This window comes from Macaca nemestrina, chromosome 12 (genome assembly GCF_043159975.1).
Source record: "Macaca nemestrina isolate mMacNem1 chromosome 12, mMacNem.hap1, whole genome shotgun sequence".
NCBI lineage: Eukaryota > Metazoa > Chordata > Mammalia > Primates > Cercopithecidae > Macaca > Macaca nemestrina.
Window position 1 is genome coordinate 47,329,559 of NC_092136.1, and position 17,091 is coordinate 47,346,649.

The 17,091-nt window shown below is 41.4% G+C and overlaps 1 protein-coding gene across 5 annotated transcripts in view; it reads right to left on the minus strand.

Annotated features, from left to right (window-relative positions):
* The window catches only part of LOC105486976 (general transcription factor IIH subunit 1), a 51,513-nt gene that overhangs the window by 1,898 nt on the left and 32,524 nt on the right, over positions 1–17,091 (minus strand). For all 5 annotated transcript variants that reach the window (XM_011750188.3, XM_011750189.3, XM_011750190.3 and 2 more), the window contains 3 exons: positions 12,547–12,637; positions 11,951–12,066; positions 9,911–10,003 (listed from right to left, as the gene is read on the minus strand). In XM_011750188.3, the coding sequence (XP_011748490.1) occupies positions 9,911–10,003; positions 11,951–12,066; positions 12,547–12,637 (300 nt within the window). The remainder of the gene's footprint in view (positions 1–9,910; positions 10,004–11,950; positions 12,067–12,546; positions 12,638–17,091) is intronic.

The window sequence follows — 17,091 nt, forward strand, 5'->3', positions numbered from 1 at the left end:
CAAAGTGCTGGGATTACAGGCATGAGCCACTGTGCCCAGCCTTGTATACACATCTTGGCAGAACATTGGAAAAATGCCTTATTCTCCTGAAGATTCTGATTCAACAGGCCTGGGATGAGACCCAAGAATCTTTGATTTTCTTTTTTTTTTTTGAGACGGAGTCTCGTTCTGTGGCCCAGCCTGGAGTGCAGTGGCCGGATCTCGGCTCACTGCAAGCTCCGCCTCCCGGGTTTACGCCATTCTCCTGCCTCAGCCTCCCGAGTAGCTGGGACTACAGGCGCCCGCCACCTCGCCCGGCTAGTTTTTTGTATTTTTTTACTAGAGACGGGGTTTCACCGGGTTAGCCAGGATGGTCTCGATCTCCTGACCTCGTGATCCGCCCGTCTCGGCCTCCCAAAGTGCTGGGATTACAGGCTTGAGCCACTGCGCCCGGCCGAATCTTTGATTTTCAAAAGCTCCTGCAGTTAATTCTGAAAAATTTTGTGAAATAGTTTGCTATTTTTAGGGTTTTTCCAACTCCAGCATTTCAGTTCAACACAACTCAGCATATTATAGAAAACCTAAATGGTTTCAATGCTTCACACAATGTGCTATGTCATGTCTTGGGTCAGGATACAGATCTTTGAATAGATTAAGAATTTTGCCCTCATCATGGACATAGCTAGGCTAGAAGTCAAAAGGATCATATGGAATCTTTTTTATTTTTTTTGAGACACGGTCTCACTACGTTGCCCAGGCTGGAGTGCAGTGCCTATTCACAGGTGCAATTTAGGTTTACTATAGTCTCAAACTCCTGATTTCAAATGATCCTCCTGCCTCAGTCTCTTGAATAGCCGGGACTACATGTGCATACCACAACACCTGGCTTACACTGACTTTTGAGGTTCAAGTCTCTGGAATATGTTTCCTTGGAGGTGGACAGTGTTTATGTGTTTGGAAATAAAGTTTTCCCAAGTCTAGGAGGATGGAGATCAGGAAGTCCTAAATTCTTCTGGCATGTCAATGCTTAGGTCTGAGGGTACAGAGTTAAAAAAAATTCCTCTTACTGCCATACCTGTTTATCATTATGGGAGATAGGAATATTTAGCTCTGTCTGAAAACTGTAAAAATTATTCTGCTTGATAGGCAGCAGTATCTATATATTATCAATTGGAAGAGATCAACAACATATCCTACTGTAAGGCTGCACATGGCCTCAGCATCCTTTTTTTTTCTGAGATGGAATTTCACTTTTGTTGCCCAGGCTGGATGCAATGGCGCGACCTCAGCTCACTGTAATCTCCGCCTCCCAGGTTCAAGCAATTCTCTTGCCTCAACTTCCTGAGTAGCTGGGATTACAGGCACTCGCCACAGCACCTGGCTAAGTTTTTGTATTTTTAGTAGAGAAGGGGTTTTGCCATGTTGGCCAGGCTGGTCTTGAACTCCTGACCTCAGGTGATCCACCTGCCTCAGCCTCCCAAAGTGCTGGGATCACAGGTGTTAGCCACCGCGCCTGGCCCTCAGCAAACTTTCCAACACAGTACTCCAAGCAGTTATAATCAATTGAGAAGGCACATGACCTGAAACCTATCTGCCATCCGTGCCCTGCTGTGAGAAGACACTCCAGGCTTCTATTCTAAGTAATGCTGTTTTATATTTTAAGAAAACCCACTTAGAATATTTACGCAATAAATACGAAAAATCTTACTGATGATTTTTCAGCTTTCAATTATAAAACTCCCCTTTTAATTATCCTAGTTATTGAAACATTGAATCTTAAATTTGTAACTAGAGTCACGTGCCACATAATGATGTGCATATATGATGGTGGTCCCATAAGATTATAATAGAGCTGAGAAATTCCCATCATCTAGTGATGTGGTAACATCATAGAGCAGCACATTATTCACTCGTTTGTAGGGATGCTGGTGTAAATGAACCTATTAAGTAGCCAGCTGTATAAAAGTATAGCATGTACAATTATGTATAGGACATAATACTTGATAATGATAATGAATATGTTACTGGTTTATCTATTTACTGTATTTTAAAATCATTATTTACGGTGTACTCCTATTTATAAATATAAAAAAGTTAACTGTAAAATGTCCTTAGGCAGGTCCTTCAGGAGGTATTCCAGAAGAAGGTATTGTTATCACCGGATGACAGCTCCAAGTGCATTACTGCTCCTGAAGACTTTTCAGTGGGACAAATGTGGAGGTGGAAGACAGTGATAGTGATGATCTTGACCCTGTGTGGGCCTAGGCTAAAGTGTGTTTGTGTCTTAGTTTTTAACAAAAGTTTAAAAAGAAAAAAAAAAATTAAAAATAGAAAAAAGGGACCAGGCACGGTGGCTCACACCTGGAATCTCAGCACTTTGGGAGGCCGAGGCGGGTGGATCGTGAGGTCAGGAGTTCGAGACCAATCTGGTCAACACAGTGAAAACCCGTCTCTACTAAAAAAAAAAAAAAAGAAAAATTAGCTGGGCATGGTGGCGGGCACCTGTAATCCCAGCAACTCGGGAGGCTGAGGCAGGAGAACTGCTTGAACCCAGGAGGCAGAGGTTGCAATGAGCTGCGATTGTGCCACTGCACTCCAGCCTGGGTGACAGAACTAGACTCCATCTCAAAAAAACAAAAAAAAACAAAAAAAAACCATATACATATATATATACATATATATTATATGAGAGAGAGAGAAAGGCTTACAGAATAAGAATACAAAGAAAATACTTTTGTACAGCTATACAATGTATGTTTTAAGTTACATATTATTCCAAAGAATGAAAAACTTTAAAAATATTTAAAAGTTTATAAAAGTAAAAATGTTATAGTAAGCTAAGGCTAATTTATTACTGAAGAAAAAAAGCTCTTTTTTAATTTTAATGTAGCCTAAGTGTACAGTGTAAGTAAACTCTGCAGTAGTGTACAGTAATGTCCTAGTCCTTCACATTCACTCACTGAGTCACCCAGAGCAACTAACTTCTAGTCCTGCAGTCCTGCAAGCTCTATTTATGGTAAATGCCCTTTACAGGTGGACCACTTTTTATCTTTTATAATGAATTTTTACTGCAACTTTTCTATGTTTAGATACACAAATACCACTGTGTTAAAAATGTGTACATAGATGGCCAAATAGGAACAGCTCCAGTCTCCAGGTCCCAGCGCGAGCGACACAGAAGACAGGTGATTTCTGCATTTTCAACTGAGGTACTGGGTTCATCTCACTAGGGATTGCCGGACAATCGGTGCTGGTCAGCAGCTGTAGCCCGACCAGCGAGAGCTAAAGCAGGGCAAGGCATGGCCTCACCTGGGAAGTGCAAGGGGGAAGGGAATCCCTTTTCCTAGCCAGGGGAACTGACACACACAACACCTGGAAAATCGGGTAACTCCCATCCCAATTCTGCACCTTACCAAGGGTCTTAGCAAACGGGCACACCAGGAGACTATATCCCACACCTGGCCGGGAGAGTCCCACGTCCAGGGAGCCTCCCTCATTGCTAGCACAGCAGTCTGCGATCTAACTGCAAGGCAGCAGTGAGGCTGGGGGAGGGGTGCCCGCCATTGCTGAGGCTTAAGTAGGTAAACAAAGCCGCTGGGAAGCTGGAACTGGGTGGAGCTCACAGCAGCTCAAGGAGGCCTGCCTGTCTCTGTAGACTCCACCTCTGGGGACAGGGCACAGCTAAACAACAACAACAACAACAACAACAAAAGCAGCAGAAACCTCTGCAGACGCAAACGACTCTGTCTGACAGCTTTGAAGAGAGCAGTGGATCTCCCAACACGGAGGTTGAGATCTGAGAAGGGACAGACTGCCTGCTCAAGTGGGTCCCTGACCCCTGAGTAGCCTAACTGGGAGACATCCCCCACTAGGGGCAGACTGACACCCCACACCTCACACGGTGGAGTACACCCCTGAGAGGAAGCTTTCAAAGCAAGAATCACCACTAGGCCTGCCTTACAAGAGACCCTGAAGGAAGCACTAAACACGGAAGGGAACAACCGGTACCAGCCATTGCAAAAACATGCCAAAATGTAAAGACCATAGAGGCTAGGAAGAAACTGTATCAACTAACGAGCAATATAACCAGTTAATATCATAATGGCAGGATCAAGTTCATACATAACAATATTAACCTTAAATGTAAATGGACTAAATGCTCCAATTAAAAGACACAGACTGGCAAACTGGATAAAGAGTCAAGACCCATCAGTTTGCTGTATTCAGGAGACCCATCTCATATGCAGAGACATACATAGGCTCAAAATAAAGGGATGGAGGAAGATCTACCAAGCAAATGGAGAACAAAAAGGCAGGGGTTGCAATACTAGTCTCTGATAAAACAGACTTTAAACCATCAAAGATCAAAAGAGACAAAGAAGGCCATTACATAATGGTAAAGGGATCAATTCAACAGGAAGAGCTAACTATCCTAAATATATATGCACCCAACACAGGAGCACCCAGATTCATAAAGCAAGTCCTTAGAGACTTACAAAGAGACTTAGACTCCCATACAATAATAATGGGAGACTTCAACACCGCACTGTCAACATTAGACAGATCAACGAGACAGAAAGTTAAGAAGGATATCCAGGAATTGAACTCATCTCTGCAGCAAGCAGGCCTAATAGACATCTACAGAACTCTCTACCCCAAATCAACAGAATATACATTCTTCTCAGCACCACATCACACTTATTCCAAAATAGACCACATAATTGGAAGTAAAGCACTTATCAGCAAATGTACAAGAACGGAAATTATAACAAACTGTCTCTCAGACCACAGTGCAATCAAACTAGAACTCAGGACTAAGAAACTCAATCAAAACCGCTCAACTACATGGAAACTGAATAACCTGCTCCTGAATGACTACTGGGTACATAACGAAATGAAGGCAGAAATAAAGATGTTCTTTGAAACCAATGAGAACAAAGATACAACATACCAGAATCTCTGGGACACATTTAAAGCAATGTGTAGAGGGAAATTTATAGCACTAAATGCCCACAAGAGAAAGCTGGAAAGATCTAAAATTGACACTCTAACATCACAATTAAAAGAACTAGAGAAGCAAGAGCAAACACATTCAAAAGCTAGCAGAAGGCAAGAAATAACTAAGATCAGAGCAGAACTGAAGGAGATAGAGACACAAAAAACCCTCCAAAAAATCAATGAATCCAGGAGTTGGTGTTTTGAAAAGATCAACAAAATTGATAGACCGCTAGCAAGACTAATAAAGAAGAGAGAGAGAAGAATCAAATAGACGCAATAAAAAATGATAAAGGGGATATCACCACCGACCCCACAGAAATACAAACTACCATCAGAGACTATTATAAACACCTCTACGCAAATAAACTAGAAAATCTAGAAGAAATGGATAATTTCCTGGACACTTACACTTTCCCAAGACTAAACCAGGAAGAAGCTGAATCCCTGAATAGACCAATAGCAGGCTCTGAAATTGAGGCAATAATTAATAGCCTACCAACCAAAAAAAGTCCAGGACCAGATGGATTCACAGCTGAATTCTACCAGAGGTACAAGGAGGAGCTGGTACCATTCCTTCTGAAACTATTCCAATCAATAGAAAAAGAGGGAATCCTCCCTAACTCATTTTAGGAGGCCAATATCATCCTGATACCAAAGCCTGGCAGAGACACAACAAAAATAGAGAATTTTAGACCAACATCCCTGATGAACATTGATGCAAAAATCCTCAATAAAATACTGGCAAACCGGATCCAGCAGCACATCAAAAACCTTATCCACCATGATCAAGTGGGCTTCATCCCTGGGATGCAAGGCTGGTTCAACATATGCAAATCAATAAACATAATCCATCACATAAACAGAACCAAAGACAAAAACCACATGATTATCTCAATAGATGCAGAAAAGGCCTTCGACAAAATTCAACAGCCCTTCATGCTAAAAACTCTCAATAGATTCGGTATTGATGAAACATATTTCAAAATAATAAGAGCTATTTATGACAAACCCACAGCCAATATCATACCAAATGGGCAAAAACTGGAAAAATTCCCTTTGAAAACTGGCACAAAACAGGGATGCCTCTCTCTCACCACTCCTATTCAACATACTGTTGGAAGTTCTGGCTAGGGCAATCAGGCAAGAGAAAGAAATCAAGGGTATTCAGTTAGGAAAAGAAGTCAAATTGTCCCTGTTTGCAGATGACATGATTGTATATTTAGAAAACCCCATTGTCTCAGCCCAAAATCTCCTTAAGCTGATAAGAAACTTCAGCGAAGTCTCAGGATACAAAATTAATGTGCAAAAATCACAAGCATTCTTATACACCAGTAACAGACAGACAGCCAAATCATGAATGAACTTCCATTCACAATTGCTTCAAAGAGAATAAAATACCTAGGAATCCAACTTACAAGGGATGTAAAGGACCTCTTCAAGGAGAACTACAAACCACTGCTCAGCGAAATAAAAGATGACACAAACAAATGGAAGAACATACCATGCTCATGGATAGGAAGAATCAATATCGTGAAAATGGCCATACTGCCCAAGGTTATTTATAGATTCAATGCCATCCCCATCAAGCTACCAATGAATTTCTTCACAGAACTGGAAAAAACTACTTTAAAGTTCATATGGAACCAAAAAAGAGCCCGCATTGCCAAGACAATCCTAAGTCAAAAGAACAAAGCTGGAGGCATCACGCTACCTGACTTCAAACTATACTACAAGGCTACAGTAACCAAAACAGCATGGTACTGGTACCAAAACAGAGATATAGACCAATGGAACAGAACAGAGTCCTCAGAAATAATACCACACATCTACAGCCATCTGATCTTTGACAAACCTGAGAAAAACAAGAAATGGGGAAAGGATTCCCTATTTAATAAATGGTGCTGGGAAAATTGGCTAGCCATAAGTAGAAAGCTGAAACTGGATCCTTTCCTTACTCCTTATACGAAAATTAATTCAAGATGGATTTAGAGACTTAAATGTTAGACCTAATACCATAAAAACCCTAGAAGAAAACCTAGGTAATACCATTCAGGACATAGGCATGGGCAAAGACTTCATGTCTAAAACACCAAAAGCAACGGCAGCAAAAGCCAAAATTGACAAATGGGATCTAATTAAACTAAAGAGCTTCTGCACAGCAAAAGAAACTACCATCAGAGTGAACAGGCAACCTACAGAATGGGAGAAAATTTTTGCAATCTACTCATCTGACAAAGGGCTAATATCCAGAACCTACAAAGAACTCAAATAAATTTACAAGAAAAAACCCCATCAAAAGGTGGGCAAAGGATATGAACAGACATTTCTCAAAAGACATTCATACAGCCAACAGACACATGAAAAAATGCTCATCATCACTGGCCATCAGAGAAACGCAAATCAAAACCACAATGAGATACCATCTCACACCAGTTAGAATGGCAATCATTAAAAAGTCAGGAAACAACAGGTGCTGGAGAGGATGTGGAGAAATAGGAACACTTTTACACTGTTGGTGGGATTGTAAACTAGTTCAACCATTATAGAAAACAGTATGGCGATTCCTCAAGGATCTAGAACTAGAAGTACCATATGACCCAGCCATCCCATTACTGGGTATATACCCAAAGGATTATAAATCATGCTGCTATAAAGACACATGCACACGTATGTTTACTGCGGCACTATTCACAATAGCAAAGACTTGGAATCAACCCAAATATCCATCAGTGACAGATTGGATTAAGAAAATGTGGCACATATACACCATGGAATACTATGCAGCCATAAAAAAGGATGAGTTTGTGTCCTTTGTAGGGACATGGATGCAGCTGGAAACCATCATTCTCAGCAAACTATCACAAGAACAGAAAACCAAACACCGCATGTTCTCACTCATAGGTGGGAATTGAACAATGAGATCACATGGACTCGGGAAGGGGAACATCATACAATGGGGCCTATCATAGGGGAGGGGGAGGGGGTAGGGATTGCATTGGGAGTTATACCTGATGTAAATGACGAGTTGATGGGTGCTGACGAGCTGATGGGTGCAGCACACCAACATGGCACAAGTATACATATGTAACAAACCTGCACGTTATGCACATGTACCCTAGAACTTAAAAGTATAATAATAAAAAAAAAGGAAAAAACAAAACAAAACCAAACCGTATACAGTACTATGCTGTATATGTTTGCAGTCTAGGAGCAATAGGCTACACCATACAACCTAGAAGTGTAGCAGGCTATATAGCTAGGTTTTTTTTTTTTTTTGAGACGGAGTCTCGCTCTGTCGCCCAGGCTGGAGTGCAGTGGCCGGATCTCGGCTCACTGCAAGCTCCGCCTCCCGGGTTCACGCCATTCTCCTGCCTCAGCCTCCCGAGTAGCTGGGATTACAGGCGCCCGCCACCTCGCCCGGCCAGTTTTTTGTATTTTTTAGTAGAGACGGGGTTTCACCGTGTTACCCAGGATGGTCTCGATCTCCTGACCTCGTGATCCACCCATCTCGGCCTCCCAAAGTGCTGGGATTACAGGCTTGAGCCACCACGCCCGGCCTATAGCTAGGTTTTAAGTACACTGTGAGGTTCATATAACAAAACTGCCTGTCAATGAATTGTTTAGAACATATCCTTGTGGTTAAGCAACACGTGACTGTACTATTCTTCCCAAGGTACCTCTGGGAGGACTTGTATAACTGCATATACAAATGATCTGATGTGGTTGCTCTAACCTTGTTTTAAATACAATGCTAAAAATGCTGAGCATAAAGTGACACTTCTCAATACCTCATCCACTGACCTTCCCTGCTGTAAACAATCAGGGAAGCTGATGCCAAATAGAACCCAGGAATAGTTTTGCTTACTGTGAGTAGTGGCAATTCTATCTTTCCTTATGCTGCTAGGTTTGTGCTTGCCACTCAGTTTTTCCAAATTAATAGATTACTAATATATATTTTTGAGAACATACACACAGATTGTAAAACTTTTTGAGACAGAGTCTCGTTGTGTCACCCAGGCTGGAGTGTGGTGGTGTGACCTCAGCTCACTGCAACCCCTGCCTCCCAGGTTCAATTCTCCTGTTTCAGCCTCCCGAGTAGCTGGGACTACAGGCATGCGCCACCATGCCAGGCTAATTTTTGTATTTTTAGTAAAAACAGAGTTTCGCCATGTTGGCCAGACTGGTCTCGAACTCCTGACCTCAAGTGATCGGCCTGCCTTGGCCTCCCAAAGTGCTGGGATTACAGGAGTGAGCCACCGCACCCGGCCAGATTGTAAAACTTTTCTAAGGGAAAGCATGGAGCTGGTTATCACAAATGCCTTGGTTACTCATGACCTCTGGAGGGGAAGAGAGAGTGGTATGCAACTGGACAGGGGCACTCAGGGAATATCTATGGGTTATGGTAACATTCTACTCATTTTCCTGATTGGTGAGTAAACAGACAGTTGTTTTATTATTTTAAAAATATGTATGTATTTTATGTACTTCCGAATGCACAACACATTTCAGTATTAAAAAATAGTACTTTGAGCAACAGAAAATAAAGTATCGGCAGGGCGTGGTGGCTCATGCCTGTAATCCCAGTACTTTGGGAGGCCAAGGTGGGCTGATCACCTGAGGTCAAGAGTTTGAGACCAGCCTGGCCAACACGGTGAAACCCCGTCTCTACTAAAATACAAAAATTAGCTGGGCGTGGCAGCATGCACTTATAATCTCAGCTACTCAGAAGGCTGAGGCAGAAGAATTGCTTGAACCCAGGAGGTGGAGGTTGCAGTGAGCCGAGATGGAGCCACCGCACTCCAGCCTGAGCGACAGAGTGAGACTCCGTCTCAAAAAAGAAAATTAAGTACTCATTTACATGAAAGCAAAGTCAATTTCATCATTTTACTACAAAGAGAAAGAAGATCAGGCAAAAATCAGATTGCTGCCTTACATTTGTGCTTAAATACTGTCTCCGAATCTTTTCTTGGAATGGGCAGAGCTTCGTAACTTGGAATCGTTCCAAATTACTTTTCATTTTCACTACCTATAAAAGATGAGAAACAATAAATTACAGAGAAATCTCAAAGAAGCTGTAGAGACCAAGAGAAAAACAAACTTCTACATATGAAAGTTACTTTTCTTGTAGAATTTAAATATAAAAAGAAAATAAATATACCAATTATATCCCATTGTTAACACTTCAATGTGAACATCTTTCAGTCATAAACACTCATTTGGCCAGGCGCTGTGGCTCACGCCTGTAATCCCAGCACTTTGGGAGGCCGAGGTGGGCGGAACACAAGGACAAGAGATTGAGACTATCCTGGCTAACATGGTGAAACCCTGTCTCCACTAAAAATACAAAAATTAGCTGGGTGTGGTGGCACATGCCTGTAGTCCCAGCTACTCGGGAGGCTGAGGCAGGAAAGTTGGTGGAACCCGGGAGGTGGAGGTTGCAGTGAACTGAGATCATACCACTGCACTCCAGCCTGCCTACAGAGTGAGACTCTGTCTCAAAAAACAAAAACAAAAAAACTCAACTCACTTAGTCACTCATTCACTTATTCATTCATTTAGAGACAGGGTCTCACTCTGTCACCCAAGCTGGAGTGCAGTGGCAAGATCATGCACGGCTCACTGCAACTTTGACCTCTCTAGGCTCAGGTCATCACCTGAGCTACTTTTCGTAATTTTTGTAGAGATGGGGTTTTGCCACATTGCCCAAGCTGGTCTTGAACTTCTGAGCTCAAGCGATCTGCCTGCCTCGGCCTCCCAAAGTTCTGGGTGTAGCGGCTCATACCACTACACTGAGGTGGGAGAATCACCTCAGCCCAGAAGGTGGTGGCTGCAGTGAGCCGAGATCACTCCACTGCACTCCAGTCTGGGTGACAGCATGAGACCCTGTCTCAATAAAAAAAATAAAATAATTATTGTCTTTCAGTGTATGAATATACCAAATGCTTCTCTAACCAACCTCCTTCTGGTAGATATTTAGGCCATTTCCTCTATCTTAGACAGTGATAGACCATCTCTAGCTAAGTATTTGCATTCCTAATTATTTCCTAAATTTCTACACGTTGAATTTCATTTGAAGTTTCATTTGCATGCTGAAGTAAAGCACCTAAAAAAACACTAGCAGTGGAAGAAAGGACTCTTGGCAACGTGGTCAACATTGCTCATTTTAAGTTTTTTGTTCTTTTGCAAATTAGTAGGTGAAAAAAATATTCTTTTAAAAAATTTATTTATATATTTTTTGGAGACAGAGTCTTGCTATTTTGTCCAGGCTGGTCTCCAATTCCTGGGCTCAAACAATCCTCCCACCTCGGCCCCGCCAAAGTGTTGGGATTACAGGTGTGAGCCACCATCGTTGGCCAAAATGTTCTTTTACTGTAGTTTTAAATTTATCTGCATGCTGGTGAGTGTGAGCATTTCCCCTTAATCTTCCTAGGTCACTCCATTCTTTAGTGAGTTGCTTGTAAAGTGTTTGCCTATTATTCTTAATGAGGTCTTTATCTTTTACTTAATCATGGTTTATAAGAGCAATTTATAATATTACTATTAATGTTACATTTTTCCATTTGTCAACTGTCCTAATGGGTTAAAGGGGTTTTAGTGTTAAATAGCTAGTGCTATATTTGTTGTCAGTTCTTACTTTGGATTTTGCTATCCCTGAAAAACGTATCAAATATAAATAACTTTACTGATGTAATTTGTTTTGGGTCTCTATTCACAGTGGCTTGGAGGTAGATACAAGCTTTAGGTTGTATGATTATTAGTTATGGAACTGGTCTGGATCTCAGTTTCCTAATCTATAAAATGGGTACCAATACCTACTCCATAAAGATGTTGTGAGGTTTACATGAAATAATGTATGCAAAAGAGTTATCCCAGTGTCTGTCACATGGTAAAGACTTAATAAAACTGTCCAATTTCAAAACATCTCATAAGTCACTACCACAATTATGTGGCTGTCTTCAGAACTGGTTCTAACCTTTTCTTCTAGGAATGGCGTATTAACAGGAAAGCAGGACCAGAAATGCCGTAGAAGTTCTCCAACAGCTACATATAAGTGTTTCAATTCAGACTGAATATCATTTGGCACCATCTCTGCAAAAGAAGAACGAGGTCCACAGGGTAAGAGCTATTTTAACATATATACAGAATTGAAAAAAATGACCACTCAGAGAATAAACTTGAACATGTACTCTGTCAATGCCAAACCAGGATATGCTATTTTCAGATAAGTTAGTAATTTTGGGGCTGAGAGATCATAAAATTTAAAAGCTCTTGGGATTTTAAAGAAACTTTCAGGTTTCCCCTTTATTCTAAGAGGTAGGGGAGAAGAAAGCAGCTTTTAGTATGATATTAGAGAAACTAACAATGTACCACTATTTGTAAGACAGTTCTGAAACCTAAGATCTTGTCTAGATGTGTTTCAGAATCTGAATGTATAAAAACAAATCTACAAAATAGAAATCCCAGGATTATTCCATGGAAAAACCAATAAAAGTTCAGCACTCCTCCCAGCTTGGTTTTTAAAGCTGATTTAGGCAGAAAGATAGTAGTAGAAGATGGCCCGGCACATACGGTTTATGGCTTGCTGTGTTCCTCCCTGCATAAGTGCCCCTCCAGGTGACAGTGCTGTGATGGTACTACTGGCAGCACTACTTGAGAGAACCTGAAAAAAATGAAAATGCAGAAAAACTGGTTTTCCTTTTTTTTTTTTTTGGCCACCTTTCTTTCTTAAATTTTAGTTTTAGAGCAAAAGATGAAGTGTTTTACTTTTGTTTAAATACTACATCATTTACAGTGATCAAAGTGAACTATTTTCCTTGAGGACAGAAACACAATCTGTGTAGAAAGATGAAAAAACTCCCAAGGTTTTGCCTAGTTAAAGCCCTTTCTTAAGTACCAATTCAATTTAACTTGGGAACTCTTACCACTGAAGGTAAAATGGAGTTTAAGGAAACAGGTAAAACAACATGTTAACCTGTATCCTTTGTTACTGTTAAATTTATTTTTCTAAGAAACAAAATCTTGTTATGTTGCCCAGGTTGAACTTGAACTCCTGGGCTCAAGCAATCCTCCTCCCTCAGCCTCCTGAGTAGCTGGGACAGACTACAGGTATGTACTCCATACCTGGCTTTGCTAACACATACCCTTGAGAGCAGATTGGGGGGGGGAATCAACAGAGCAGAAATTTATTAATTGTCATTTAGTTTTCAAGGAAGGGAATAAATATAGCCAAAAGGGGAAAAAATATACTCCCCACTGTATCAACATCAATATTTAGGAAAAAATTGACCTATCTATTCAATGAGTGCCTATCAAGTGCCACGCACTGTAGGGAGGCACTGCTATAGGGAGGAACAAATAATTTGTGAAACAGCAAGTGCAGGGTTAGCATCTCTAAGATTTTCCAATGAAGTTTTTATGAGCAGAAATCCATCCATGTATAGATTGGATGAAAACATTTTTTCAACTTAGTGTAAAAGTACAGTATGGGACAACCATGAGTCAAGGGGACACTGCAGCTCACTTTATTCCTATTTTCTTTTTGTCAGATACCAGCCTGGGCAATATGGCGAAACCCTGTCTCTACAAAAAATACAAAAAAATTAGTTGGGCGTGGTGGTGTACGCCTGTAGTCCAAGTTACTTGGGAGGCTGAGGTGAGAAGATCATTTGAGCCTGGGAAGCTGAGGCTGCAGTGAGCTGAGATGGCGCCACTGCACTCCAGTCTGGGCAACAAAGCAATACCCTGACTCCAAAAAAAAAAAAAGAAACAGACTGACTACAGCATAAAAAAATTATGTGGGGAGAGCTGGGCATGGTGGCTCACAACTGTAATCCTAGTGACTCAGGAAGCTGAGGTGGGAGCATCGCTTGAGCCCAGGAGTTCAAGGTTGCAGTAAGCTATGATAGTGCTACTGCACTCCAGTCTGGGTGACAGAAACCTCATCTCTAAATCAAACAAACACCACCACCCCCAAAACAAAAGTTACGTGTGTCTACTTGGGCCCCAGGGCCAGATACTGGCAACCATAGTCTAGATTGAAAGAATTGGTCAAATAATCCCAAGCTGGTTATGTGTGCATATATGTACACATATGTATTTTCTAGCTTTCTGCTGAAGGGACAATGAGACCCCAATGGCAATGAGTATACCTAGTGCTCAGATACGTTTTTTTTTTCTTTTTTTTTGAGACAGAGTCTCACTCTATTGCCTAGGCTGGAGTGCAATGGTGTGATCTTGGAATCTTTTGTTTGTTGTGTGGTGACACATGCATATATGACACTTGCAACCTCCGCCTTCTAAGCTCAAGCAATTCTTCTGCCTCAGCCTCCCGAGTAGCTGAGACTACAGGTATGCACTACCATACCCAGTTAATTTTTGTATTTTTGGTGGACACGGGGTTTTGCCATGTTGGCCTGAGTGGTCTAGAACTCTCGGGTGATCTGCGTGCCTTGGCCTGGCAAAGTGCTGGGACTACAGGCTTGAGTCACTGTGCCTGGTCCCAGATCTTGGTTCCTACCTTAATCCACTCAGTGCTAAAAAGAAAATTCCACGCCTGGGGCGGAGCAAATACAAGATAAGCCTGGAACATCTATCTTACTGCCCTATTAAGTAAGGAGGGGCTCAGAATGATGGGGATATTGTCAGACACAGGAGAGCCTGTGTGAAGAGGGTAGGAAGGGTTTGACTATAAAGGGGCATGGGTAGACTTTCTGAGGGGACAGAACTGTTTTTTTTAAATCTTGATTTTGTTGGTGGCTACATAACAGCATGTGTTTATCAAAACTTGTAGACTAGCGGACTTAAAAAGATAAATTTCATTTTGGGAGGCTGAGGTGGGTGGATCGCTTGAGCTGAGGAATTCAAGACCAGCCTGGGCAACGTGGTGAAACCCTGTTTACACAAAAAAATATAAAAATTAGCCAGGGGTGGTGACGCATGCCTGGAGTCCCAGCTACTTAGCTACTTGAGGGGGCTGAGGTGAGAGGATTGCTTGAACCTGGGAAGTCGAGGCTGCAGTGAGCCAAGATTGTGATACTGCACTCCAGCCTGGGAGACATAGTGAGACCCTGTCTCTAAATAAATAAACAAATAAATAAATTTTACTATATGTTAAGTTGTACCTTGGTTAACAGAAAGAAAAAAATAGCCTGTAATCTCAGCACTTTGGGAGGCCGAGGCGGGTGGATTGCTTGAGCTCAGGAGTTCAAGACCAGCCTGGGCAACAGGGCAAAACACTGTCTCTACCAAAAATACAAAAAATTAGCCAGGCATGGTGGTGAGTGCCTGTGGTTTCAGCTGCCTGGGGGGCTGAGGTGGGAGGATCGCTTGAGCCAGGGAGGTGGAGGTTGCAGTGGGCTGAGATCATGCCACTGTGCTACAGCCTGGATGACAGAGACATGAGACCCCATCTCAAACAAACAAACAAACAAAACCAAAAGAATAAAAGAAAAAAAAGACAGCAACAGTGTTTAACTCATAGAATAAATGAATCCATGCTGATATAAATAACAAACAGAGGAGAAGGGAATGAAGGGAATGCTCTTCCTTTCATGTCAGCTGATAACGTAGAAGGGCTGATGGAATTAGAAAATCATCATTTAACAACCGCTCTTCCAGGTAAGAATCGTCAATGATTCTAAAAAAACTACTAGATGGAAGTTTGTTGTGTGGTGACACATGCATATAATCCCAGCTACTCAGGAAGCTGAGGTAGGAGGATTGCTTGAGTCTAGGAGTTTGAGACTGTACGGAGCTATGACTGTGCCACTGCACTCCAGCCTGGGCATCAGAGCAAGACCCTGTCTCTAAAGATAATAATATTAAAAAATAAAACATTTGGTGAGAAATGGGGTATTTACACAGTCTCAAAGTACAGCTCCACAAAATACTTATTAATTACAAAGGGAAAAATAGTTAACTTTTTGGTGGAAAACCAGACAAATACTACCTTTAATCAAGTGAAAAAATGTATTATCACAAGCTGGGATATACACAAATCATTTGCCTCCTGCTATGACACACTGAGTAGGATACAACATTATTTCTGGAAAAATGCCTAATGTGAATCTAGTCACGAGGAAACATTAGAGAAATTTAAGGTCATTCTACAAAAAATTGCCCAGTACTCTTTCAGTGTCAAAGTTATGAAAAGACAAAGATTAACAAATCACTCCATTTTAAAGGAGACTAAAAACACATGAGAAACAAATACAACTCATAAACCTGGCTTGGCTGCTGGACCAGAAAGTTTTCTTTTGCTATGTATGGTATAACTGGTGAAAGTGTAGATCTGTAGACTAGATAATACATCATCAATGTTAACTTATTAATTCTGTAATTGTATTGTTATTTAAGAGAATGTCTTAGTTTTTTGAAAATATCCATCAAAATATTTAGGGGTAAAGGAAATTATGCCTGTAACCCTCTCTCAAAATGGGTTGGAAAACATTTTTCTGTCACTTTCTGTAAAATCTGAGATTTCAAAATAAAAAGTAAAAAATTAAGTCTTGATGTGTGATAAATACCATAATATAGGTATACACTCTGCCTCAGTGCTCATAAAAATGGAGAAAAGGAAAAAACAAATTCTTCTTTGCACAAGTTAAGGATTACTTTCCAAAGGCAATGAAACTGGAGCTGAGTCTTGAGTAATTATTAGTTCCTTGGGGGAGAAACAGGGCTAAGGGTATTCTAAGGAGAAAGAGTACGAGTCAAAGCACAGGAAGCATGAAGGAGACAATGTGATCAAAAGATTCTGGACAGCTTAGTGTGTTAGGCTGGAGTACGGAACCCGTGGCCATGTGTGGAAGGTAGTAGTGGAGACTATGGCTGAAGATGAGACTCGAGTAGTGGGCAGGGACCAGACTATAAAGAGTTTTGCAGGCCAAAGGCACTCAGACTACTGCAATGAAGGGAGGTAGTGAAGATTTTCCAGCTGCAGTGATAAAATACATGTTTTTATTTTAAAATATTTATTTATCTATTTGAGATGGAGCTTCGCTCTTGTTGCCCAGGCAATGGTATGGTGTCAGCTCACTGCAATCTCTGCACCTCACCCGGGTTCAAGTGATTCTCCTGCCTCAGCCTCTTGTATAGCTGGGATTACAGGTGTGT